The sequence below is a fragment of the Chelonia mydas genome, chromosome 4 (assembly GCF_015237465.2).
Source record: "Chelonia mydas isolate rCheMyd1 chromosome 4, rCheMyd1.pri.v2, whole genome shotgun sequence".
Lineage (NCBI taxonomy): Eukaryota > Metazoa > Chordata > Testudines > Cheloniidae > Chelonia > Chelonia mydas.
The window spans coordinates 67,531,978-67,557,346 of NC_057852.1; the positions used below are offsets into that span (position 1 = coordinate 67,531,978).

Below are 25,369 nucleotides of genomic sequence, written 5' to 3' on the forward strand. Positions count from 1 at the left end.
TGTTTTCAGGCTCTTAAGATACTTGCTGTACACTTTTTCTCTCTGGCCAACACCCAACTGTGCTTAGGGATTGAAGGCATATCTACACAAGCACTTTCTGTGCAGCAAGCTGCGGTGTAAATCTATAATACTGCAGCTTGCTGCATGCCAACTGTCTGGATCCTGCTGATGCACACTAAAAGTTTGTGTGTGCATTGAGCTACTGCTGTTTCATCCTTCATAGTGGGGTCTGTGCCCTTGTGGAGTTGAGGCTGTGTAATGTAGTCATCTGTTGTAGACCCTGAGAAACCATTATGAAAGCAGAGTGCTATAGTGGTGATTTTGGGAACCACCCCCCTCTCTCTCTCTTTCTCAAAAAAAAGAGAGAAAAAAAAAAAACCCAACAACCCACCACCACACCCTGTCTCTAGAACCACCTCTGAGCTCCTGAGCACACAAGCAGACCTAACACATGGCCACTTGTTATCTGAGAACTAGTTAAAAGAAAAGGAGCAAGGCTTGCATAACAAACAAAAGCCTAGACTCTGGGACAGGCATTTTAAATTAGAAGTACAAATAAGTAGATTCAGAGATCTAAAAATGGCAGGGTAGGGTGCCTAGAAGAGCTCTTTCTCTAGCCAACTCCTCTGCCTCATGAAACTCAGCTACAGCTGGTGAATGAGTGTAAGGTCACCTGAAGATTCTTTTACCCAGCTACCCCCTGGTTCTGAAAACCCACTGCTATATTTACAGTGCACCTTTCTTCAGGTTTTTCAGATTTTAAAATGGACATTGAGGATTTGCATGTCTTTATTTTTCTTGAAAAAGGAAAGTGCTGTGTTTTTCCTCAAAGGTGAATGTTCTTATATATTCTGGATGTTCAGTTAACTCTCTAGTTGCACTAACACTATTCTTTATAGCACAAAAGGAAATGTTATTTTCACAAATCATTAAGAGGAAATTTTTCCTTCACATGTAAAATAATTCATCCCACTGCTGCTCTAGTGAGCAAATCATTTGAAAACAGAAATCTGAAAGTGATATTTTTAGTCCCTTCACACTCCCCTATTCAATATCAATAGTATAATCATCTCTTTTAAATTCAACTTGGAATACACCATCACTTTCAAACGGTCTCCCACTGCACTGAGTTGGCACATCAGAAAGATGAGCCTCCTCGTAGCATGTGATTACTGATTTCCAATACAAAATGTAGAGTGATGCTTTCTAAAGGGCTGGTGCAGTATAGCAGAGAACAGGCAACATACAACCAAAATACTATGGAATCCAAACATTTGTTGCTCTATTGATTTCTCCAATGGTTTCTCTAGCATATCCCTGTGAATAAATATACAGAATTAAGAATAAACTGGGTTGAATTAAGTTAAACCTTACTGAGGTTACTTACTAAGTTAAACCATGCTTGTCTCCTCTCTGCCAGGAAACCATCAACATCTTGACATAGTGCCACCTACATAAGACAACTATGGCTCTCTACCTCCCAGGTGTCAGCAACAACTTGGCAGATTTCCTGAGCAGAGAGCCAATTGCCACAGGTGAGTGATCCTTGTGGAAGTCTACCACAGAGACAGTATTCCTGTGTATGGGAACCCCAGTGATAGACATGTTCACCACCAATGTCAATGCCAGAACTTTAGTTCCAGAGATAGTTATGTGTCCAGGGTCATTTCTGGACACATTCCTTCTGCAATGTTCTGGTGCCCTCTTGTATGCCTTTCCACGGATCCAGTGGGATTTCCGACATCAAGAGTCAAAGTCACAATGATTCTTATAGTGCTGTATTCATGGAGGTGGTTTTAGCTGACAGATCAACCACAAATGTCCATCCACACCCCAATCTAGTTCTCTCTGCCTAGACCTGACCCCCAACACCATGGGCAGATATTCCATCTAGATTTCAGAGTTAACAAGTCTCTCCTCTAAAAAAAACCCACCACGCTTCGGCTCCAGCTGATGAAGAGTAGGAAGGAATTCTAGTCTTAATGAGCTTCTATGAAAAAACGCTCTGCAACCCATCCCTATGAGTGCACATACCCTTGAGGGTCACCTTCTAAAAAGGTAGCAAGAAATGATTCCAGATTGTCCTCAGGGAGCATTGTGATCAGAGATGCTGTCATCAGCGATAGTCTGGGGACTACACCAGTGTGTCTTGAAGGCAGGGATGTTGCCTGAACAGGAAGTTCCAGCACTGCCATTATCTGCTGTTACAGGATGGCACCCTCTGTCAATTACTGCTGGTGAATTGTCAGTTGTTGCAGGAGTTTCTATTGCTGCTGAGTTTGGTTTTCAACTAACCATAGTAGTAGCTATTCGAGCTCTATGGCTGCCAATGTCAAATACTTTCACCTTCACCTATAGGATTTTTTTTTTTTTAAAATGCCACTCTGGTGTCATGTTAGGGTGAGCAGACTGCAAGTGTGAAACATTGGGACAGAGGGTGAGGGGTAATAGGCACCTATATAAGACAAAGCCCAAAATATCAGGACTGTCCCTATAAAATTGGGACATCTGGTCACCCTGTGTCATGTGCAGTAGGCCCAGTGCGTTCACTGGGGTTCAGACATTAAGGCACAGAACCATTGTGTGATGTGTTGAGTCACAGAGACCCCCTTTGGGACTGCCACCTGATGTGCTGAGACTACCTCTGAGCCCGTTTCCCTGGCAGCTTAGGACTCCAGCAGCCTGTCTTGCTGAGCCAGACATGCCAGTCTGCTCCAACACAGACTCAGGTCTGAACCATGTCCCCCACAAGCTGCAGACTTAACTGAAAACAGCTTAAGAAGTGCTGCTGTCTCTAGCACCCAGACACCCAGTTCCCAATGGGATGGAAACCCCAAATAAATCCGTTTTACTTGTATAAAGCTTATACAGGGTAAACTCATGAATTGTTCACCCTCTATAACACTGATAGAGAGATATGCACAGCTGTTTGCTCCCCCAAGTGTTAATTGTTTGCTCTGGGTTTATTAATAAGCAAAAAGTGATTTTATTAAATATAAAAAGTAGGATTTAAGTGGTTCCAAGTAATAACAGACAGAAGAAAGTAAATTACCAAGCAAAATAAAACAAAAACATGCAAGTCTAAGCCTAATACAGTAAGAAACTGATTACAGATGAAACCCCACCCTCAGAAATGTTCCAATAAGCGTCTTTCACAGAGTAGACTCCTTTCTAGTCTGGGCCCAATCCTTTCCCCTAGTACTGTCCTTGTTCCAGCTCAGGTGGTAGCTAGGGAATTTCTCATGATTGCAGCCCTCTTTATTCTGTTCAACTGCCTTATATATCTTTTGCACAAGGCGGGAATCCTTTGCCCCTCTCTGGGTTCCCACTCCTCCTTCTCAGTGGAAAAGCACCAGGTTAAAGATGGATTCTAGTTCAGGTGACATGATCACATGTCACAGTAAGACTTCATTACCCACTTGCCAGCACACACATATACAGGAAGACTTACAAGTAAACAGAGTCATTTACAACTAATTGTCCTGGTTAATAGGAGCCATCAAGATTCCAAGCTATCATTAATGGCCCACACAATAGGACTTCAGAGTTATATTTCATACGTCTAGTTTCAGATACAAGAATGATACATTTATACAAATTGGATGACCACACTCAATAGATTATACGCTTTGTAATGATACCTTACAAGAGACCTTTTGCATGAAGCATACTCCAGTTACATTATATTCACACTCATTAGCATATTTTCATAAAATCATATAGAGTGCAATGTCATACATTGCAGCATGTAAGAGTTTTTAAATTTCAACCCCAAGCAAAAACCGTCCCTGACTCTCTACATAAAACTACAGAAAACAGTCAATTTACATTCAGGTCTCTTCCACGCCATGCTATTCAGCACCCAGTCCCACAGGCAAGATCATCTCAGGGTATGTCTACACTACGAAATTAGGTCGATTTTATGGAAGTAAATTTTTAGAAATTGATTTTATACAGTTGATTGTGTATGTCCCCACTAAGTGCATTAAGTCAGCGGAGTGTGTCCTGAATACCGTGGCTAGCATCGCCTTACGGAGCAGTGCACTGTGGGTAGATACCCCACAGTTCGCACAGTCTCTGCTGTCCATTGGAGTTCCGGGTTAAGCTCCCAGTGCCTGATGGGGCAAAAACATTGTCGAGGGTGGTTTTGGGCACATGTCGTCAGTCGCCCCTCCCTCCCTTCCTCCTTGAAAGCAATGGCAAACAATAGTTTTGTGCCTTTTTTCCTGGGTTACCCGTCATACCACAGCTCAGCTCACCACTGCTGTTGTGAGCATTGTAAACACCTTGCGCATTATCCTGGAGTATGTGCAGAACTGGGCTAAGAGACGCCAGCACGAGGATGATTGTGATGAGGACATGGACACAGACATTCCTGAAAGCACGGGCTGTGGCAATTGGGACATCACGGCGGCAGTGGGGCTGGTTGATACAGTGGAATGCCAATTTTGGGCCCAGCAAACAAGCACAGACTGGTGGGACCGCATAGTGTTGCAGGTATGGGATGATTCACAGAGGCTGCGAAACTTTCACATGCATAAGACCACTTTCCTTGAACTTTGTGAGTTGCTTTCTCCTGCCCTGAAGCACAGGAATACTAAGCTGAGAGCTGCCCTGACAGTTAAGAGGTGAGTGGCAATAGCCCTGTGGAAGCTTGCAATGCCTGACTGCTACCAGTCAGTCGGGAGTGGGCAAAGCTACTGTGGGGACTGCTGTGATCCAAGTAGCCAATGCAATCACTGACATTCTGCTATCAAGGGTAGTGACTCTGGGAAATGTGCAGGTCATACTGGATGGCTTTGCTGCAATGGGGTTCCCTAACTGTGGTGGGGTGATAGATGGAACACATATCCCTATCTTGGCACTTGACCACCTTGCCAACCAGTACATAAACTGCAAAGGGTACTTCTCAATGGTGCTGCAAGCACTGGTGGATCACAAAGGACTTTCACCGACATCAACCTGGGATGGCCGGGAAAGGTGCATGACACTCGCATCTTTAGGAACTTCGGGCTGTTCAAGCAGTTGCAAGAAGGGACTTACTTCCCAGACCAGAAAATTATCATTGGGGATGTTGAAATGCCAGTAGTTATCCTTGGGGACCCAGTCTACCCCTTGCTCCCAAGGCTCATGAAGCCATGCACAGGCAGCCTGGACAGTAGTAAGGAGCAGTTCAACTATAGGCTGAGCAAGTGCAGAATGGGGGTAGAATGTGCCTTTGGATGTTTAAAAGCTCGCTGGCACTGTTTGCTGACTAGGTTAGACCTCAGTGCAACCAACATTCCCATTGTTATTGCTGCTTGCTGTGTGCTCCATAATATCTGTGAGAGTAAGGGGGAGATGTTTATGGCGGGGTGGGAGGTTGAGGCAAATCGCCTGGTGGCCGATTTTGAGCAGCCAGACACCAGGACAATTAGAAGAGCACAGCTAGGCACTCTGCGCATCAGAGAGGCTTTGAAAACCAGTTTCATGACTCGCCAAGCTACAGTGTGACAGTTGTGTGTGTTTCTCCTTGCTGCAAACCTGCCCCCTGTGAATTTTAATTCCCTGTAAGCCAACCACCCTCCCCCCTTTGATCACAGCTGGCAAAGGAAATAAAGTCACTATTGTTTTGAAACCATCCATTCTTTCTTTATTAATTAAAGAAAAAGTGAGATAACTGACAAGGTAGCCCGGGTGGGGTGGGATGTGGGAGGAGGGAAGGACAAGGCCACATTGCTTATTGTAGCCACACTACAAATCAAAACTTACTGAATGCCAGCCTTCCCGTTGCTTGGGCCATCCTCTGGAGTGGAGTGGCTGGGTGCCTGGAGCCTCCCCCTGGGTGTTCTTGGGTGTCTAGGTGAGAAGGAAATCGAACTTGGGGAGGAGGGCAGGCGGTTATACAATGGATGCAGTGGGGGTCTATGCTTTTGTTGGCTTTCCTGCAGCTCCAGCAGATGCTTCATCATATCCATTTGCTCCCCCATCAGCCTCAGCATCTCCTCCTGCCTCTGCTCTTTGCGCTCACTTAATGCTTTCTTGGCCTCTGCCACTGAATGCCTCCATGCATTAAGCTGTGCCCTATCAGTGCGTGAGGACTGCATAAATTCAGAAAACATGTCATTGCGAGTGCGTTTTTTTCGCCTTCTAATCTGCGATAACCTCAGGGACAGAGATGAGAGGGGAAGCATAGAAACATTTGCACCTGGGGGGAGATAAAAAGGGAGAGTAAAATTTAAGATTATACATTTCTGAGAACAAAAGGGAGAGACTCTTTTACAGTGAATCAAGCAATTCACAGCAGACAGCACATGTGCTTTAGATACAAGGTTGCATTTTGCCTTTTCTATTGAGCACCTGCCGGTATGGTGACACATCACACATGGCTGGGCAACAGAATTCAGTTTCCAGGCAGCCTTTTGGTATGCAGGGTTGGCTTCTTACGCCTTCATAACATGTGGGAATGGTTTCAAACTGCAGCACCATCCTTTCCCATAGCAAGCAATGCCGGCTGGGTTTCACATTTAAAAGGAGGGGCTGCGGTTTTCAGGTGGATGTGCAGCACACACCTCCCCGCACCCCACCGCGTGGCTATTCTCTGGGATGATCCCTTTTAGCCAAGCACAAACAACCCAGCATGAACGGGGTCCTTTTACTGTTCCCTTACAAAAATTCCCCTATTTCAACCAGGTGACCATGAATGATATCACTCTACTGAGGCTAACACAGAAAAATAAAGACCAATGTTGCTTGAATGTGACTAAAACCCAGGACCATTCGCTGCCATGCTTTGTGCTGCAGTGATTCCAGACTACTTGCTACTGGCTTGGCATGGTAAAGTGTCCTACCATGGAGGACGAAATAAGACAGCCCTCCCCAGAAACCTTCTGCAAAGACTTTCAGAGTACCTCCAGGAGAGCTTCATGGAGATGTCCCTGGACGATTCTCGCTCCATCCCCAGACACATTAACAGACTTTTCCAGTAGCTGTACTGGCCGCAAATGCATCCCAGTTCTTCAGGGCAAATCAAACATTAAACACTATTGCTTTTAAACCCTGTACTGTAGTTACAAATGTGTACTCACCAAATGTGTACTTCTCTGGCTTCAGGGTCGGGAATCCTGCCTTGGGAGGGTATTGGCTCCAGGGTGATGAAAAGGTCCGGGCTGCTGAGGAGAACGGATTCACCACTTGCCTGCTGCTCATTGTCCTCCTCCTCCTCCTCCTCCTCTTCCTCATCCGCAAAATCCTTCTTCCTGTTGCGTTAGACTCCCCCCCTTGCAGGTGTCCACGGACAGTGGTGGGGTAGTTGTAGGGTCCCCCCTAGAATGCCAGGCAACTGATCATAGAAGAGGCATGTATGGGGCTCTGACCCAGAGCAACCGTTTGTCTTTTGGTAGGCTTGCCTGAGCTCCTTGACTTTCACGTAACACTGCTGTGTGTCCCTGTTGTAGCCTCCCTCCACCATGCCCTGTGCGATTTTGGCATATATATTAGCATTTCTTCTTTTTGATCAGAGTTCGGCCTGCACAGATTCTTCTCCCCATACAGCAGTGTCTCCCTTTCGGTCCATGCTGGAGCTTGTTTGCAATTCTGGGAGGACTGCATGGTCACCTGTGCTGCTGAGCTCACCACGCTGACCAAACAGGAAATGAAATTCAAAATTTCCCAGGGCTTTTCCTGTGTACCTGGCTAGTGCATCGGGGTTGAAAGTGCTGTCTAGAGCGGTCACATTGGAGCACTCTGGGATAGCTCCCGGAGGCTAATACCGTCAAATTGCCTCTGCCCTACCCCAAATTCGACCCAGCAAGGTCGATTTTAGCGCTAGTCTCCTCACGAGGGAGGAGTACAGAAGTCGATTTTAAGAGCCCTCTAGGTCGCCGGAACAGGGTTGGTTGTGTAGACGCATTCATTTTAAAATCGACCTAATGCAGCTAAATTCAACCCAACCCCGTAGTGTAGACCAGGGCTGAGCTGGGATCTAGGCGGAGTGTGGCCCCACCTCTTCCCCCAACATTTACAATTCTTCTTCGAGAGGTGTCCCTGTGGGTGTTCTACTGTAGGTGTTGCTGCGCCCCTGCGCCGTTGTTTGGAGATTTTTACAGCAGTACCCGTATTGGCCGCGCATGCACAGAGCCTGCCTCACATACCGGTTTTGTCTTAATAATGCGCATGCGCGGCCAAACTCCTCAGTTCCTTCTCTACCATCCCCGGCCAGAGTCAGACCTACAGCAGACTCGTTAAAACTTTTTCTCTTACCCATTCTACATCCTTTTTTTCACTTAGTTTAGCACTCTAGTTACTAGATAAGTTCATCCCTTAAAAAAAAATAAAAATTAATTCCCGCTTGTTCCTCTCAGCCTCCAGCCGACGTTAATATGCCTGGCTCCCCAGGATTTAAGCAGTGCACTACGTGCAGGGATGCCATCTCTATCTCGGATGGCCACTTCCAGTGTATAAAATGCCTGGGGGAGTCCCTCATTCCTCAAAAATGTGCCCATTGTTCCAAATTAAAATCCAGGGCACGTAAAGACAGAGAACTCCACCTGAAAATGATTCTTGGGTAGAAGTCATTCAGACCTGCTTCTGACCCAGGTACAGGCTCCTCAGTGAACTGCAGCCCTCCCGCTTCCAAAAAGGACAAAAAGGAAAAAAAAGGACAAAAGAGGAAACGCCCGCCTCCCTCACCCAGAAGGGAAACATTGCAAGCAAAAAGGTCACCGAGCAGGTCTATTTCTTCTATACAGACCTTCTCTCGGCTCAGCACCTTTGATGTGCTGGTTCCCCTGGCATTGCGCTAATCCGGCCTGTGGCTGAAGCAACAGTGCAAGCTCCCGGTGCTGAGGCTTCAGGCTTCCAGTTGCCTGCCTCTCTCATGGCACCGTTCGGCACCGCAATGGACACGGTGACAGCAGAGAGGACTTTGCTGGAACAGACCCACGCTGCGCTTACCTTCCAGGCACCACCGACATAAGAACATAAGAATGGCCATACTGGGTCAGACCAAAGATCTATCCAGCCCAGTATCCTGTCCACCGACAGTGGCCAATGCCAGGTGCCCCAGAGGGAGTGAGCCTAACAGGTAATGATCAAGTGATCTCTCTCCTGCCATCCATCTCCACCCTCTGACAAACAGAGGCTAGGGACATCATTCCTTGCCCATCCTGGCTAATAGCCATTAATGGATTTATACACCATGAATTTATCTAGTTCTCTTGCATGCATTGAGCACTACGGTGCAGAGAACATCGGTGCCGAACGACCTTTCAGCACCACAGGCACTCCTAATGGAGAGTTTCTCTCACACAGGCTCTCCGGCACTGCAGTTGATTCATTCCCCGGACCTACCGGTGTCACCTAACCTACAGTTACCTCTACTTGACACTTATTTTTCTCTGGACGTTTGCATGCGGTCCGGACACCTGTCTCCAGCTGTATCTCACTTTTGTAGTGATGAGGAAGCCATAGTGCAGGGAGACTTTTCATCATACCAGTTCTCCCAGTCACAGAGCCAAATCAGCACTGGTCGCAGAAAATCTAGGTCTTCGTTCATCAAAGACCTCCCTCCCTGGTATACAAACCCGTGGATGGCCCCACCTATGCCCTTCCACAGTCAGTGGCAGTACGGGGTCCATGGGCACCATATAAACGATTCCACTATGATCCCCAAGATGCCAAAAATAGGAGCAATGCCACCTCGCCACCACCAGTGCATACGGCTACGAATGAGACACAACAACAAGCTGTTACTCCTCACTTTGAAGAACACACTACACATGCTTCCCCAACTCTTGTGGAGCCCGTATCCAAACAGGATGAGGCTATACTGCCTCCCCCACCAACACTGTCAGATGACTTTTTAAAATTTCAAGACCTCTTCAAAAGAGTCGCCAATGAGTTGAGGATTAATCTGGAGGAAGTTTTCTGAAAACCAACATGAGTTGACTGACATCCTGCAACCTTCCTCCACATCCAAGATTGCCTTACCTATAAATCCAGCCATTATGAACCATGCCAAAAACATATGGCAGACACTGGCTACTAGCACACCTACCTGTAAGCAAGCTAACTGGAAATATTTTATTCCTTCCAAAGGGTCTGAGTTCCTTTTTAGTCACGCAGAGCCAAACTCATTGGTAGTAGAGGTAGCTAACCAAAAGAACAAACACCAGTTCCCAAATCTACCCCAACTGATAAAGACAGTAAAAGGCTGGACCTGCTTGGTTGTAAAGTGTATACTTCGTTCACATTACAATTCCGGATCTCTAATTATGTGGCTGTTCTGGCAAAATATGACCACAGAAATTATGAGAAACTCATGGCCTATATTGATGACATTCCAGGGGGCAAAAAACCATAAGTTTAAAGCCATAGTCTCTGACGGAGAAATCATCTCCCGTACCGCACTACAAGCTGTGCTTGATGTTGCTAACAAAGCTGTGAGGTCCACTGTGTCGAGCTTCATGGTTTTCATCGTCTTCTTTTCCTTGCGGGATTCAGAATACCATAGAAGATCTCCCTTTTGATGGTGAAAAACTATTTGCCAGTAACATCAACGATGTGCTTCACTCCATGAAGGACTCGAGAGCGACATTACGGTCTCTCAGTATCCAAACCCTTGCAACTAGGAGGAGACAATATAGAAACCAACCTTATCAACATCCATGCTACCAATGTATACGCAACAAAGTCATAGACCATATGAACAACAATGTCAGTGACCAAGATATCAACGTCGCCACACCAATTCATTGGCTCCATGTCAACCCCCTCCCACTAATAAGCAAATCTGAAGATGTGACCGACAGAAAACATCATCCCTACTTCAGTGCCCATTTTCCCCTCCCCCCATCCCTTTTCAGGGACCCCTCTCACGAACAACTGCTCCACCAAGAGGTGCATCACCTCCTCCAATTAGGAGCAGTACAACCAGCGCTTGACCAACACAGAGGAAAAGGGTTCTACTCCCATTACTTTTTAACACAAAAGAAAACTGGGGTATGGTGATCTATTCTCGACCTCAGATGCCTCAATAAATTGATTAAAATAAAATAAAAAAGGTGACTCTTGCAACCATAATTCCAGCACTGGAGCAGGGAGATTGGGTTTTCAGCCCTCGACCTGCAGGATGCTTATGTTCCTGTGACCATGTATCCTGCCCACAGATGTTTTATTCTCTTTGTTTTGGGCTCACAACACTACCAGTACGGGGTCCTACCTTTTGGCCTCTCGACTGCGCCTCGTGTCTTTTCCAAACTCCTCACAGTCATAACAGCTCATCTCAGAAGGCAGAGAATCATAGTTTTTACTTACCTCAACAACTGCCTTTTCAAAGCCAGGACCCTCCAAGAAGCCATTCAATCCACACAATGGACAGTCCAATTTTTCCATGCTCTTGGCCTGCGAATGAACAAAGAAAATCTTCACTCACTCCCACCCAAAAACTGGAGTTCAAAGGAGAACATTTTGACTCACGCAAAAGAAGAGCATCTCTCCCACTCCATCTTTTTAACACTATCAACCTGTTTGTTCCCAAGCTGTGCAACAGTCCACAAGTGGCTGCAAAAGCTTGCCTACAACTCCGAGGCCACATGGCCTCTTGCACTTTTGTAGTCAGGAACGCTTGCCTCTTCATGAGGTGTTTCCAAAGCTGGATTCCACTGTCTACAGACCGAATGTCCATGGTCTGAACAAACTTTTATACATACCTCCCAGAGTCTAGGACTCCTTCCACTAGTGGATATTGCCTCACAAACTTTGCTCCAGGGTCCCCTTTCTACAGGATGTCCCATCGGTTGTCTTAACTACAGACACATCCCTTATGGCATAGGGAGTACACATGCCCCAATACACTGCCTAGGGGCTTTCGTCTCCTGCTTAGATGTCCCTTCACATCAACGTCTAGACCTCTGAGCAATACGCAGTGCCTGCCTAGAATTTCTCCCCTTCATACATAACCAACATGTCAGGATAATGACCAACAACATTGCCTGGATGTTCTATGTGAACAGGCAAGGGGTGGGGGTGTGATCCCACTCCCTTTGTACAGAAGCGATGAAACGATGGAACTGGTGTCTCAGACACAGTGTCTAAATATCAGCTGCATACTTACCTGGCTCTCTCAATACCACTGCAACGACTTCAGCAGAAGATTTCCCATAGACCATGAATGGGAACTAAACGAGGATATAGTACTAGACATATTCCACACAAGGGGATATCCAACCACAGACCTTTTTGCAACTGCAACAAACAAGAAATGCCCAAGATTTTGTTCCAGAGCAGGACTAGGCAAACACTCCTCGAGGGATGCGTTCATGTTCCCATGAAACACCTACCTAATTTATGCATTTCCCCGATACCACTCATACACAAATTATTGATCAAAATATGAACACACCAAGCCAGGGTCATAATGATAGCCCCACATGGCCCAGACAGGCATGATACCCTTTCCTTACCAGGATGTCGCTTTCTACACCCATCCCACTACTCTCCGCCCGAATATCTTGTCCCAACAACAGGGTCTACTACTCCACTCCAATTTAACCATGTCACACCTCAAGGTTTGGCTCCTTCATGGTTCTCTCATGCCAAGCAAACTTGCTTGGAGCATGTTCAAAATGTACTCCTTCATAGCACAACAAATTCTACATGCACCACCTGCCTTTATAACTGGACAAGATTTACACACTGGTGGGCTGTCACAAACACCGTTCCTTTTTTCCGTGCCTCTCCCGCTAATCCTCGACTATCTGTTAGGGATTAAATTCTCTGGACTCTCCCTGAGTCCCATCAAACTCCACTTGGCTGCAATTACAATGTTCTATGATGCCATCGATGATAGGACTATCTTTGCTTATCCGATTACTAAGCGATTCCTTAAGGAACCCCAAACCCTATACCCAGACATCAAACTGCCTAATCCATCTTGGGACCTCCCTTAGTCTGAACATGCCTAACCCAAAACCATTTGAACCATTAGCCACATGTTCCCTCCTACATCTTTCTATGAAAACTGCATTTCTGGTAGCGATTGCCTCTGCGAGACGCACAGAAGAAATTGCAGCACTCATGGCAGATCCGCCATACACCATATTTTTAAGGACAAAATCCCCCTACGCTTACTCCCCGAAATTTGCTGAAGGTGCACTCTTCTTTCCATGTCAGTGAGCCTATCCATCTCCCTACCTTTTCCAAAACCACATGTAAATTCCTTTGAATCTACGATGCACACTTTGGATGTGCGCAGGGCTTTGTCCTTCTACTTCGATAGGACTAAAACCTTTAGGCGTTCCGACAAGCTATTTGTCCCCATTGCAGAATGCTTTAAGGGCTCATTTATCTCTAACCACTGACTTTCCAACTGGATCTCGAGTTGCATTTGTCTCTGTTATCAACTACAGAAGATGATGACTCCTGCCTTTATCAGGACTCACTGCACCAGATCCATGGCAGCCTCAGTGGCCTTTCTACATAACGTCCCTCTTTAAGAACATTTCCAGAGCTGCCATTTGGGCTTTTGAAAATACGTTTGCAAAACATTATGCTCTTACACAGGGACTCATCACCAATACGCATGTGGGCAGAGCTGTTCTATCTACTGCATTCCTTCCAGATCCAAAGTCCCTACCTCCTTGAGAGATACAGCTTTTCAGTCACCTACATTGAAGCACCCATAGGGACATCTCTCGAAGAAGAAGAGAAGGTTACTCACCTGTGCAGAAACTGACGTTCCTCAAGATGCGTGTCCCTGTGGGTGCTCCACTCCCCATCCTCCTCCCCTCTACTTCAGAGCTGGGGTGGCCTCCGTTGTAGAGAATGAACTGAGGAGTTTGGCCGCGCATGCGCACTATTAAGACAAGACTGGTGTGTGAGGCAGGCTCCGTGCATGTGTAGCCGATATGGGTACTGCTGTAAAAATCTCCTAACAACGGCGCAGGGGTGCAGCAACACCTACAGTGGAGCACCCACAGGGACACCTCTCGAAGAACGTCAGTTACTGCACACGTGAGTAACCTCCTCTTCTTCCTGTGGCCCAAGCCTTTTTGTTCAAGCTTACTTTTTTAATAAGGGTGTGAGAGCTAACATCTTGTGCAATTCCTTTGGTGTGTGGCAAATAGTAAATCCCCTTGAAAGGGAGGAAAAGTAATCACTTCATCCCCTTGGCCAGGTAGGGTACCTGTGCTGTCACTAGCACTCAGAAACATTGTAGTGGATACTTTATAAATTAGAAAATAAAAGAAAAAATAAACTCTATTTTAAACAGTGTAATGTACTATGCTGTTAGGGTCATGAGTGTGCAGTGACCTACTTTGTGCTTTGGGTAAGGCAAAGCAGATGTCCTCTGAGTTACAAAAGTATATATTATAGTGATAATGATATCTGTTAAATGGGAATAATCTCATTTACTTACATCACTGGATCACCTGAAGTTTAATGAGTGTAAAGTGCTCTGAGATCATTTAAATGTAATTTCCCATCTAACTACAAAACAATACTGCTGTCATCACATAACATTGACATATTACACGTTCTTGGGATGTTGCCTTAATAATATGTTCTCAGGAGGGCAGAACAGGGAAGGGAAGCTGATTGTTTTTGCTATCCTAATGATGTAAGAGCTTTACACTTTAGGTGTGATATGAGAAGCTGAAATGCATCACTGACATAAGTAAACTTTATACATTCAAATGAATTAAGATGAACCTTTTCTTAAATTTTTAAATGCTTTTAAGTACACAGCTGGAAGTTAATGAGAACTGATACGAAACACAGACCTCTCACTGGCTGACTACAGGTTAACTCAGGGGAGGACATAGCCATACATATTTTTAAAAGAGATTAATTACTTAGGGCCTGGTTTGAGGAGTAACTAGGAATGATGAGGATGAAATTAAGAAAAGAATAACTCAGGCGAAATATTAAGAAAATGTTCTGAGAATGTGTTTGGTAAGACTGGGCGGAGTAGGTCCATCTCTTAGGGCCTTAGTAAATAAGTCTGGAAAAAAATACATATTATACCCAAGGGGACAATCCTGTATTGACAAAGAGATGAATTACATGAAATTAAGAGGTCCTCTAATTTCCATATCATGACCCCTTCCTCACATTGGTGAGCAGTTACTCACATGAGGAGTCCTACTGAACATGAATAAATGCTCCTCCATGTGAGTAAGAAAATCACACTCTGTTCCTTGCATGATATGAGCCGTCAAATATTTATTTTTAAAGTTCATTAACTATTTGGATGTTAATATTATTTGCCAGACCTGTCTATTGCTGGAACAACTTAATCAAATACATTTAAATTTTGCAATATTTTTTAAAAGTTTGGTACTTCATGTCCAAAATCTATTTGGGATCCAAAAGAGCACAGTATATACCACTGTCTTCGCTGAGATCCCCCCATTCCTCAGCATTCTGCACTCATTTATACCCTTGCCACTGGATTGACTGAAATGGGTTGCATGAGTATAAAGGAGGGCACAATATAGTCCAATATCTTTTTAAAGTGTTGTTTGTATAAGTCCCTTGCTGGGCTATTTTGATATTACCCATGATACGAATACTGAAAGCAGTTAATGAAAACAGTTTACTGGATTATGCATGCACAGCATCGTAGGTGGTTTTACAACCATCAATAACATAGCTGCTCTGGTGAACAAATAGCTTAGTCTACACTCTTCAGGACATTGTGGTCAGCAAAAAAGAGATATTTCTGGGATGTTGTTCAAGTGTGCACAAAATGCATGGAAAATCAGAAATATTCTATGGCTCCTGTCTTACACTTACCGTTACTTGTGCAAACAGTCCCCAATGTTGTGTTGTGAGTCAATGTGACTACTCCCCTGAGTAAAGTGTTTGCAAGATCAGAGCCAATACCACTTTGATCTAATGGGGTGGTAGGATTGCATTAAACTATTTTAAAAACCTAAATAAATGTACCTCTGAGGCTGAGTCACTGTATGGAAAAGTTTGATTTCAGTCTTAACTATGGAACAGTCAGGGCCGGCTCCAGGCACCAGCGAAGGAAGCAGATGCCTGGGGCAGCCAGTAGAAAGGGGCGGCACGCCATCAGTTATTGGGGCAGCATGTCCGAGTCTTCGGTGGTAATTTGGCGGTGGGTCTTCCGTTCCCTCCCTTCTACTTCGGTGGCACTTTGGCGGCAGCTCAATCATTTTGGTTTTTTTTTCCGCCGCTTGGGGCGGCAAAAAAGCTGGAGCTGGCCCTGGGAACAGTATAATGGTGCCAGGATGCTCCCAGGGCTGGCCCTAGTCAAATGGCAGCCCAGGTGAGGAGCGTCTTCAGCACTCCCTCCCATTTGGTTAAACTTTTGAATACGTTTTTTATTGCATTTGTAGCCCATTTCATGACTTTGATGCATGATTTGCATGTGTGATTCATCTCTGTCATAGAAGATGATAAATTTGCACACTAGGATCTGTGAATCTGTATTTATTCATGCCATATATAAGCAAATAAAAAAATTCATTTCCTCTAAGAGTCTAAGCTTACAGAAACTTTTTAATTTTAAGAATAACTGAAATGTACTAACATCGATAAATTGAACTGTTCACCAACATTGGGTGGACCAGTATTAAATAGTGTTACAGTAGGTGACAGCCTTAGAATGTTAACCCTAGTCCTTTAGTTCAAAAGATTACTTTTCGCACATTTGCCCTCAAAAAGCATAGAGTCAGAGAGATCCAAAGACTGGTCAATGGCATTTTCAAGCAATAAAATAGCAAGCAATGTCAGTGTCTTGTCAGCCATCATTGTTCAAAGATATGTTTTAATGAGCCTGAACTTTGAAAAGCTGTGCTCACCACTCACGACTGCGACCAGCAGCATGAGCAGAATCCTCAAAGCTATCCACACATTAGGAAAAGTGTCCTTCAGTACTGCATCATGAATGAACTGGAGAACTTGGAGTGGAGAGTGCTTCCCATTTGGCAAAATGTGACGGATGTTGTCCAATTTGATATCTTTATCATTGACGTCCGAACTATTCCCCAGGTGTCAGCATCCAGTGAAGGCCTGTAAAATTGTTTAAGAGTGTTTTCCTGTCTGCTGGCATACAAAAAAGCCCCCAGGTTTTTTCATGGTGCTTCATTTGTCTGAACCTTTGTTCGATGGACACTTGAGGAGTGTCAATGAGTGAGCAAAAAACTTACTCCTTGAATTTTTCTTCAGAGCTTCCCATCATCTCATCTCTGCCCCCTGTAACCAAACTGTCTCTTCTGCGGATGAATATGAGTTTCCTTGAAGACAGGCTCAACTCCTAAGTTTTCTACCATTTCTTTGGCAGCAGTGATGGCCTCTTCAAATCCATTGTCACTGTAGGCCACAACAAAATCAAGGCAGCTTCTCATCAAAATAGTAGCGGTTGTGATGTCCATCGACTGAGTTTGCAATACCTTGCTTACAACGATTACTTGGAAGAAGATATCGTTCCAAACCACAACTGAGACCAGAAATTTGAGGTCAGTTATCTGGTGTGCCAGGCTTTGTGCTTTGGGTCCGATTCTGGCTTTATTCGACTGCGCCAGTTCCATCAGGGAGTTGTAAACCTCTGTCACTTGGTACCTCACTGGCCTTACACTGTCAACGCAGCTCTTCCAGCGAGTGTCACGTAGGGGCTTCATGGTCAGATTGTCCATGAGGATCTTTTACTTGATATCTGATGCTGAAAGCAGGACGTCTATCCTTTGCAGCACTCCATCATCATTTTAGGAGGTCTGAGGAAAATGTTGTTCTCAGAAAGTCTGGAAGGTTGCAGGAGATTCTACAAAGGTCCAGAACATTCTAGGAGGTCAGTGAAAAATGAATCCACAGAGGGAATACCTGAAACGTGTTACTTCAAACCTGCTATTTTCCCTTTTGTGGCTTACAACAAAAACAGCACCCGGAGCCGGTCGCCTGGGTCACCTGCCCCTAAGTCTGGCCCTAGATGCCCCCATAATAAGAACACATCAGTCTTGTTAGAGGTCTCGCTGTCCCCCCTTTTAGCCTAAATGCAGCTCTAAGTGCCCGTCTCCCATGTAATACACAGTTGTATTGTACAGAAGCAACACCAGCCCCAGCTTGGCGGCCCCCGTGGTGTCCCTGCATAAATTCGCTCCATCCTTCCCGACCGCGGCTCTGCAGCAGACGAAGCGGAGTGATCCGGTGAACCCACCCCCGCAGGGTCTGCGGCGTCTCCGGCCCCGGCCTCCTCGCAGGGCTGTCTCCTGCATCTCCCCGTCGCGCCGCGGAGAGCAGTGCAGCCTGCGGCGCTTTTAGCTGGCTGGGAAGGTGTGAGCAGCGCCGCTGGGGAAGAGGCGGAGGGAGGCGGGGGGAGACCGAGGGGAACAAAGCGGCGAGGCAGCTGCTGGCTGCAGAGGAGCAGGCACAGGAGACGGCTGAGGGATGGCAGCGGCAAGGGGCTCGGGGCTGCTGGCGCTGTGCGGGGCGCTCAGTGCCTGCTGGCTGCTGTGCGCCGCGGCGGCGGAGCAGGAGGCGGCGGCCGGGGCCAGCCGGCGGCGGCGGCTGAGCCAGGAGGACGGCATCTCCTTCGAGTACCACCGCTACCCGGAGCTGCGGGAGGCGCTGGTGGCCGTGTGGCTGCAGTGCCCCTCCATCAGCAGGATCTACACCGTGGGGCGAAGCTTCGAGGGCAGGGAGCTGCTGGTCATCGAGATTTCGGATAACCCCGGGAGACACGAGCCTGGTAACTGCCACCCACCCCGCGCAGCCCTCTCCGCCCTGAGATCCCCTCTGCCTGAGCCCGCCTTAGCCCCGGGAAGCTGGGAGGAGGGACAGACGCTGCCGGGGCCGCGGGGATCATGTCAATATCGCTTACAGGGCAGCGGGGATAACGGCAGGCTTAGCACTGCCATGGGGAGACAGGCATCATGCCTAGCCCTGATAAGGAGAGAGGAAGAATACACATATTAGCAGTTTGTAGGCAGTAGCAATGCAGTGATATTAGTACATGTAGGGCAAGAGCAATCGTGTAATATTAGGACGGTGGAAATAGTAATTAGTATGTCCAGGCTACACCAATCATTGAACAATTATTTCTTATAGGGTATAGGGATCATAGATTAGGCATAAGAGCACTTGTAGTGCTATAGACAGAATAGAATGACACTTACAGTGCTTTCAATTTTCAAAGCCCAGTACTAACGTTATTATTAAAATCTTTGCTTTGCTAGTAGGGATAGGATATATGAAAGCTTCTACCAGTCTTTTAGTTGGTCATGTTTTTAATTTTATCATTAAAATGAATGCCATATCATTAACATCCACTAAAAGTAATATTAGAAACCCTAGAAAACAATGACCCTGATAGGGGCTGAAAGATCTCCCTTTAATTCTGATGTATGAGGGAATACCATGTGCAAGCATACTGGAAGGAAATTACCTTCTTTATTTCCTGACCTAAACAAAATTACAATTTAAAATCTAACATGTCTGTTTAGAAATCTGGGTCACCTTTGAGTGTGTAAAATGCCGTGTTTTTCTGTGGGAATGGTAGAAGCACAGATTGTTACAGCTAATGATTAGCAGTTGCACCACTTATATTTTGTGGAGAGCAATGAACACCTTGTGATTATTTGTACTTACCTTTTGAGATAGTTAAAGCAGGTGATTACAACTGACGTTTATAGTATATTGGTTTTATACATATACACAATGAATTTCTAATCATTGCAAGTTTACTCATTTGTATAAAAATTTATTTCCAAATACTGTGTTTTTAAAGGGCTAATCCTAAAAGGTGCTAAGCAGCTGAGGTCTGCTATATAGCCCTTTGCAGTCAATATGAGTCTTTCCATTGACTTCAATAGGTTTGGGGGCAGGCCCACACACATTAGCACTGATTTCAATGGGAGTTGTGAGTGCTGAGCACCCATCAGGTTCAGGCCTCACATGATTTGAGCTTTATTTTTAATTATCTTTTTGACCTCAGGTAATTATACCCCTGCCTGGCATTCTTTGGGAGTTGCATTGCTTTTGACAGCACCTTGACTATTGATAACAATGTTAAAAATGAGAGGTGGTAGGATATCTGACATAATAAAAAGGCAAAATAAGGGGAAAATACAGTATAACACTAGTATAGTTTTGGAATGGAATATAAATACCAAAATTGGAAATGAGTTAAAGTATTTTATCTTTGGTTTTGGGGCCATCTTGACAGCAAGCATGATTTTTAAAATAAGTGATAAGTATCATTGATTATTATTATTTAATGTACTCATTTGAATGATGTGCAGATGCTACTATGGCTTTCTGAGAGTTATTGCTTTTTATTATTACGTATTTATCCAGCATTCATTCAATCTACTTAAAATAGGAAGAAAAAGACAATTTTACATATTGTGGGGTGGGAGAATATAATTCGCATGGAAGCTCTGATCCTGCCCCCTTTGAACTCACTAGAGGCTTTGCTACTGACGTCAGTGGAATCAGGATCAGGCTCAATGTCAGTTCCTTACTTCGTCCTTTAACCAAAATGTTTTAATGGACCATGGATAGGTCTTTCTTTGGGATTGATCCTGAAAATGACTGCAATGAACACTGAAGATGTTCAACACCTCACAGGAGGATCCCGCTATTGTAATTAAAATGTTCACACTGAACATATTGTTTGAGAACCTCTGATTCAAACCAGACCTTGTGTAATACGACATATCCAAGCAAGTTGTAGCAGCCAATGCTGAAAATGTGTATTTTTTTCCCTACAGATTAACCAGGATTTAAACTGTGAGAGTTTATTGTTGGATAAAAGCTTTAAGGTCTGATCCTGAAAAGTGCTAAGGCACCTCTTGAGAGGTGCTGAGCTCCCTTTACCTTCAGTTGCACTCAGGAAGCACTCGACATGTTGCAGGATTTTCTTAGTATGTCTAGAGAATAATATTTTGTATCTGGATATATACAGTAACTAAGGGCTCGATCCAAAGCCCATTGAAATAATTGGATAAACGACTAATGACTTCAGTGGGCTTTGGATCAGACCCTGACTGTCTAAATACTATTAATGGGCATTTTAGAAATGTGTTCAGTAATAATAAAAATGCTAGAAACTTTCTTCAGATTAGTACACAATGTCCCTTTTTAGTTTCCTATGTAGGCCTTTGTGATAGCTATAGCAAAAGAAGTGGAGCCCTGTATCAACCCTGCCAGAAAATGTGAGTATGATTCTGCAACCCTTACCTATGTGAGTAATCCTTTCTTACATCAGGAGTCCCCACTGAATGCTTTAGAGGGTGAAGACTAGCCACATGAGTAAGGATTATTGATGTAATTAAGGTTTGCAGGATCAGGCCCTATATGATTTATTTTAATCTATCATTAAATTACGATTTACAGAATTTTGTGGCACGCTATGGAGTTGTGATCCAGCCTGTCCTTACAATAAAAATACCCTGAGTCATTGGGTTTTTTTTAAAACATAGTGGTCAATAGGGCAGTGATCTGCAGAGAGCTGATAACTGTAGAGACCTGATAAGAATGCTAGGCTACCCTTTGAATTATCCGGTCAGCTGCTGCAGCAATACAAACAATTTCTGTCTGGGTGCATACTTCAGAAAGTTCACATTTCTTAAAGAAACTCTGATTATACCCTTGAGTAGCATTTTTTTATAAGTAAAAGCTGGACAGAATCTATTTGTGTTGGTTTTAATGATCGTGAAGGAATAAAGAAGCACCAATCAGGACACCCTTTGATTTATTGTGTGAAGCTGAACCAAAAGGTTGGTTGCCAACTTTCTAATGGCACAAAACCGAACACTCTTGCCCCGCCCCTTCTCCAAGGCCCCACCCTGCTCACTCCATCCCCCCTCCCTCTGTCGCCTTGCTCCTCTCCACCCTCACTCACTCGCTCATTTACACGGGGCTGGAGCGGGTCCCTTTTTGATGGGATGTTCTGGTTGAAAAACGGACACCTGGTAAACCATAATCTTTGTCAAATTTTTTATATATAAACACACATCACCAGGCAGATGTCACATAAACACACGCATCAATATATGCACACAGTCACAATGTGCATAAGCATGTGCACCAACCTGTGGTTTTAAGGAATTATTCATGAAAGGAAACAATTTAATTTAGGTGCAATATAAGAAAACACATGTGAAAAATGGAAAGGACATTTATGTAAGCATGTATTAAATTACCCAAGCAACTGGAATGATTCTTTAAGACCTCATATTTGCTGGGATAAATATAAATTAAGAGGTTTTTTTAAAACCCATAATATGCACATTGGAAACAAGAATGGCTCTTCAGGAACAAGTCTGGTTTCTTGCATAAGTGTATGAAGTATCTTGGCAATCCTTTAAAAAACACAGATTACGCACTCAGAAAACAAGTATGACTTTTTTTGAGCTGTTCCCATAGATCTGCTAAATGTTAAAGGTAGGAGAATGCAAGCTTTTACTTTGCCAAAAGTTTTCAATTGTGAATTAAACACTATCAGAATGTGTTGCATTTTGTGCCATCCTGAATACTATACAATTTAAGCAATTTAGGGTGAAATGTTTTTCTCTGACTCTCTTGTGATTCATGACCATGAGATTGGATTCTGATTAAAAAGGAATTAAATGTACTTTTGATGGTGGCAGTTCCTTTTTGAGTACTACAGAACTCAAACAGGAGAGTAGAGCCCATTGCCACTGTCAGAAAAGGCATGGCTGAATAAGTAGAAGTAAAACCAGGAGATGAAAATTCCTGGAACTCCAGCAAACAGTTTCAGAGAGAGAGGGGTGTCAATACTGGTAGCACCAAAACCAGCAGTATGCTCAAGGAGATGGAGAAGGAACTAGAGTCAGCTGAAAGCAACCCATTGATCTAGAAGGGCAGTTTTATTGCTGTTAAGGTGGTGGAAGCTGAACCCAGTCTAGAAATGATCAAGGACATTGTTTTGGGAGAATTGATTAGGTGAGAAAAGACAACTTTCTCCAAGCTCTTGCTAAAAAAGGTAAAAGTGAAGATAGGACAGTAGGCAGTGAGTTGTGAGAAATTCTGGGGCAATGGTTGGTGATATAGTATGCCTGAGACTATCAGGGAAGATAGAAGCTGACAATAAATAACTGATTATTACTGTGATGGGGGATAATGGGTGAAAACCAGGCCCCATTGAAGTCAATGACAAAAATCCCATTGACTTCAACAGGGCTAGGGTTTCATGCAATGTTTCTTGCCTCGTTTGTAAAATGCTTTGAGGTGTTGGGGGGGAGGGATAGCTCAGTGGTTTGAGCATTGGCCTGCTAAACTCAGGGTTGTGAGTTCAATCCTTGAGGGGGCCATTTAGGGATCTGGGGCAAAAATTGGGGATTGGTCTTGCTTTGAGCAGGGGGTTGGACTAGATGACCTCCTGAAGTCCCTTCCAACCCTCATACTCTATGATTCTTCAGATGAAAGGTGCTATATATGTGTGAAGGGTACCTCCATAATTTATTATATAGAGGGCCTTGGTTGAGAGGCTAAAGGAGGTAAGATGAAAGGAAAAAGTATGACATTGCTTTTTCTTTAATGATTATATGTATTCTCTCCATCTTGTGTATGAAAAAAACATTCTGTTTATTAATTAAACTAACAAACAAACAAAAAATCCAACAGTATTTTGCTGTAATTCAGTTGCAGGATAAATTTGCCTATTGTTCTAAGGATTTTACGGGGTTTCCCTTCAGTTTAAAAAGAAAACTGATGGGCTTAGCCTCTGGAAATATGATTTCCATGGGGACAAACACAGTAGATGCAGATGGAATCTTTGTGACTGGGGATAGCCAAACCCTATGCAAAAGATTTTATCTGGTAATAGCAGTGATATAGAGGGGCTGATTTTACACCATTAAAGTCCATGGGAATTTTGCCATTGATTTCAATGAGAGTAGGATCAGGTCCATATCATCCAAGAGAATAGGTTTCTGGGCCCTATAACCATAACATATACAGTTAACTAATAAAATATTACAACAGCATTTTGTGACTAAAATTTAAGTTAATAAGTAATCAAAAGCTATTTGAATTGGTTTCTCAACCATTAATCTTCTGATCCTAGTCCTCACTGAGGCAAAGCTTTTAGTGATTTCACCATGAATTTTGCCTGAGGAAGGAACAAGAAAGTGCAGGAACAGGAACTAGTTCTTTACCTTATTGCTGTGCTTAGTGCACGTGAGGAAATGGGTAGGCTGGGGCAAAGGTGTCTCTGTGTCTAAATAAGTGGCCTGATCTTTTCAGAAGTGCTTAGCAACCAGCAGATCCCATATGGGTGCTTAAATGTGGATTAGGAGTCTAACTTTTGGCATCCATTTTTTTGGCAGTCTTGACCCTAAATAACAAAACCTAAATGTGGGCACTATAGTTATTTGCACCTGCAAAATTTTAGGTACAAAAAAAGGAGAAGCCTCTTTAAAGCTGGACTAAAAATCAGGCTTACAATATATGTTAACAAACCGAGCAAATCAAGCTACTGCCAGCCAGCAAAAAAGCTCATACCTGATGCTTAAGATGTCATCGGAGAGTCTATTTCACAACTGTGACATCAGCAGAAAAGACAACCTTTTCTCCCAAAGGTTGTAAAGTTGATAGTGAGTGATAGATTACTTGGCAAAATTGCCTGTAACATTAGCATTTTACTGCCTCATAATGGTCCATTTCATAATGCTTTTAAATCAGTTTGTACGTTTGAAAGACTCTATACAAATTTTAGAAAAAATGGTGATAAGTTTTATCATACAAAAAAAAGCAAATATGGGGGAGGACAGAATATCTTTAGCACACTGTATGAGTAATATGCTGTGCTGTGTCTCCTAAGAAATGTAGCACAGGAGGAGCGGGCGGGGGAAGGGGAGGGGAAAAGGTGGCTTTTTGCCACCTTTGTGACATATGTGCTGCGGTGGGGGCTAAAATGCATCCAGCATAAATTAAAGCAGCCTATTTTAATTTATGGGAGCCTTTCCCCTGGCTGCCTATGGGCTATGCTGCAGCCAGGAATCCCTTGGTCCACTATCTCCTACTTTGGGGCTTTTGAAAGGGCACATAAATTGGCTTTATGCTGTTCCTATATTGAGGAAATTCTCCCTTGGCCCATTCGGACCTGTTTAAAGCTTCTATCTGCTGCCGGAGTGGCGTATATGGACCAGGGCAGGGGCTAGACCTGGGCAATATTTATGTCCGGTTCAGCAAGACCAAAATGTTTTGCAAATTCATTAAGATTCCACCAAATTGTTCATTTAAAGGTCCCAGCTTCCCCATTTAAAAACAAAATCAAAATGTTCCATTTCAACATTTTCAAAATGAAAATTTTCAGTTTTTTGGTTTGAAGTGAATTTTGTTTCAAAATTTCCTTTAATGTTTTATTTTTTTAAAATAGAAAAATATTTTAAAATGG

At 44.1% G+C, this 25,369-nt stretch overlaps 1 protein-coding gene across 1 annotated transcript in view; it reads left to right on the forward strand.

Annotated features, from left to right (window-relative positions):
• The first annotated feature begins 17,776 nt into the window (after window positions 1-17,776).
• The window catches only part of CPE (carboxypeptidase E), a 90,781-nt gene continuing 83,188 nt past the window's right edge, over window positions 17,777-25,369 (forward strand). Inside the window, exon 1 of the mRNA XM_037897496.2 lies at window positions 17,777-18,694. Within this exon, the coding sequence (XP_037753424.1) occupies window positions 18,394-18,694 (301 nt within the window). The 5' untranslated portion in view covers window positions 17,777-18,393. The remainder of the gene's footprint in view (window positions 18,695-25,369) is intronic.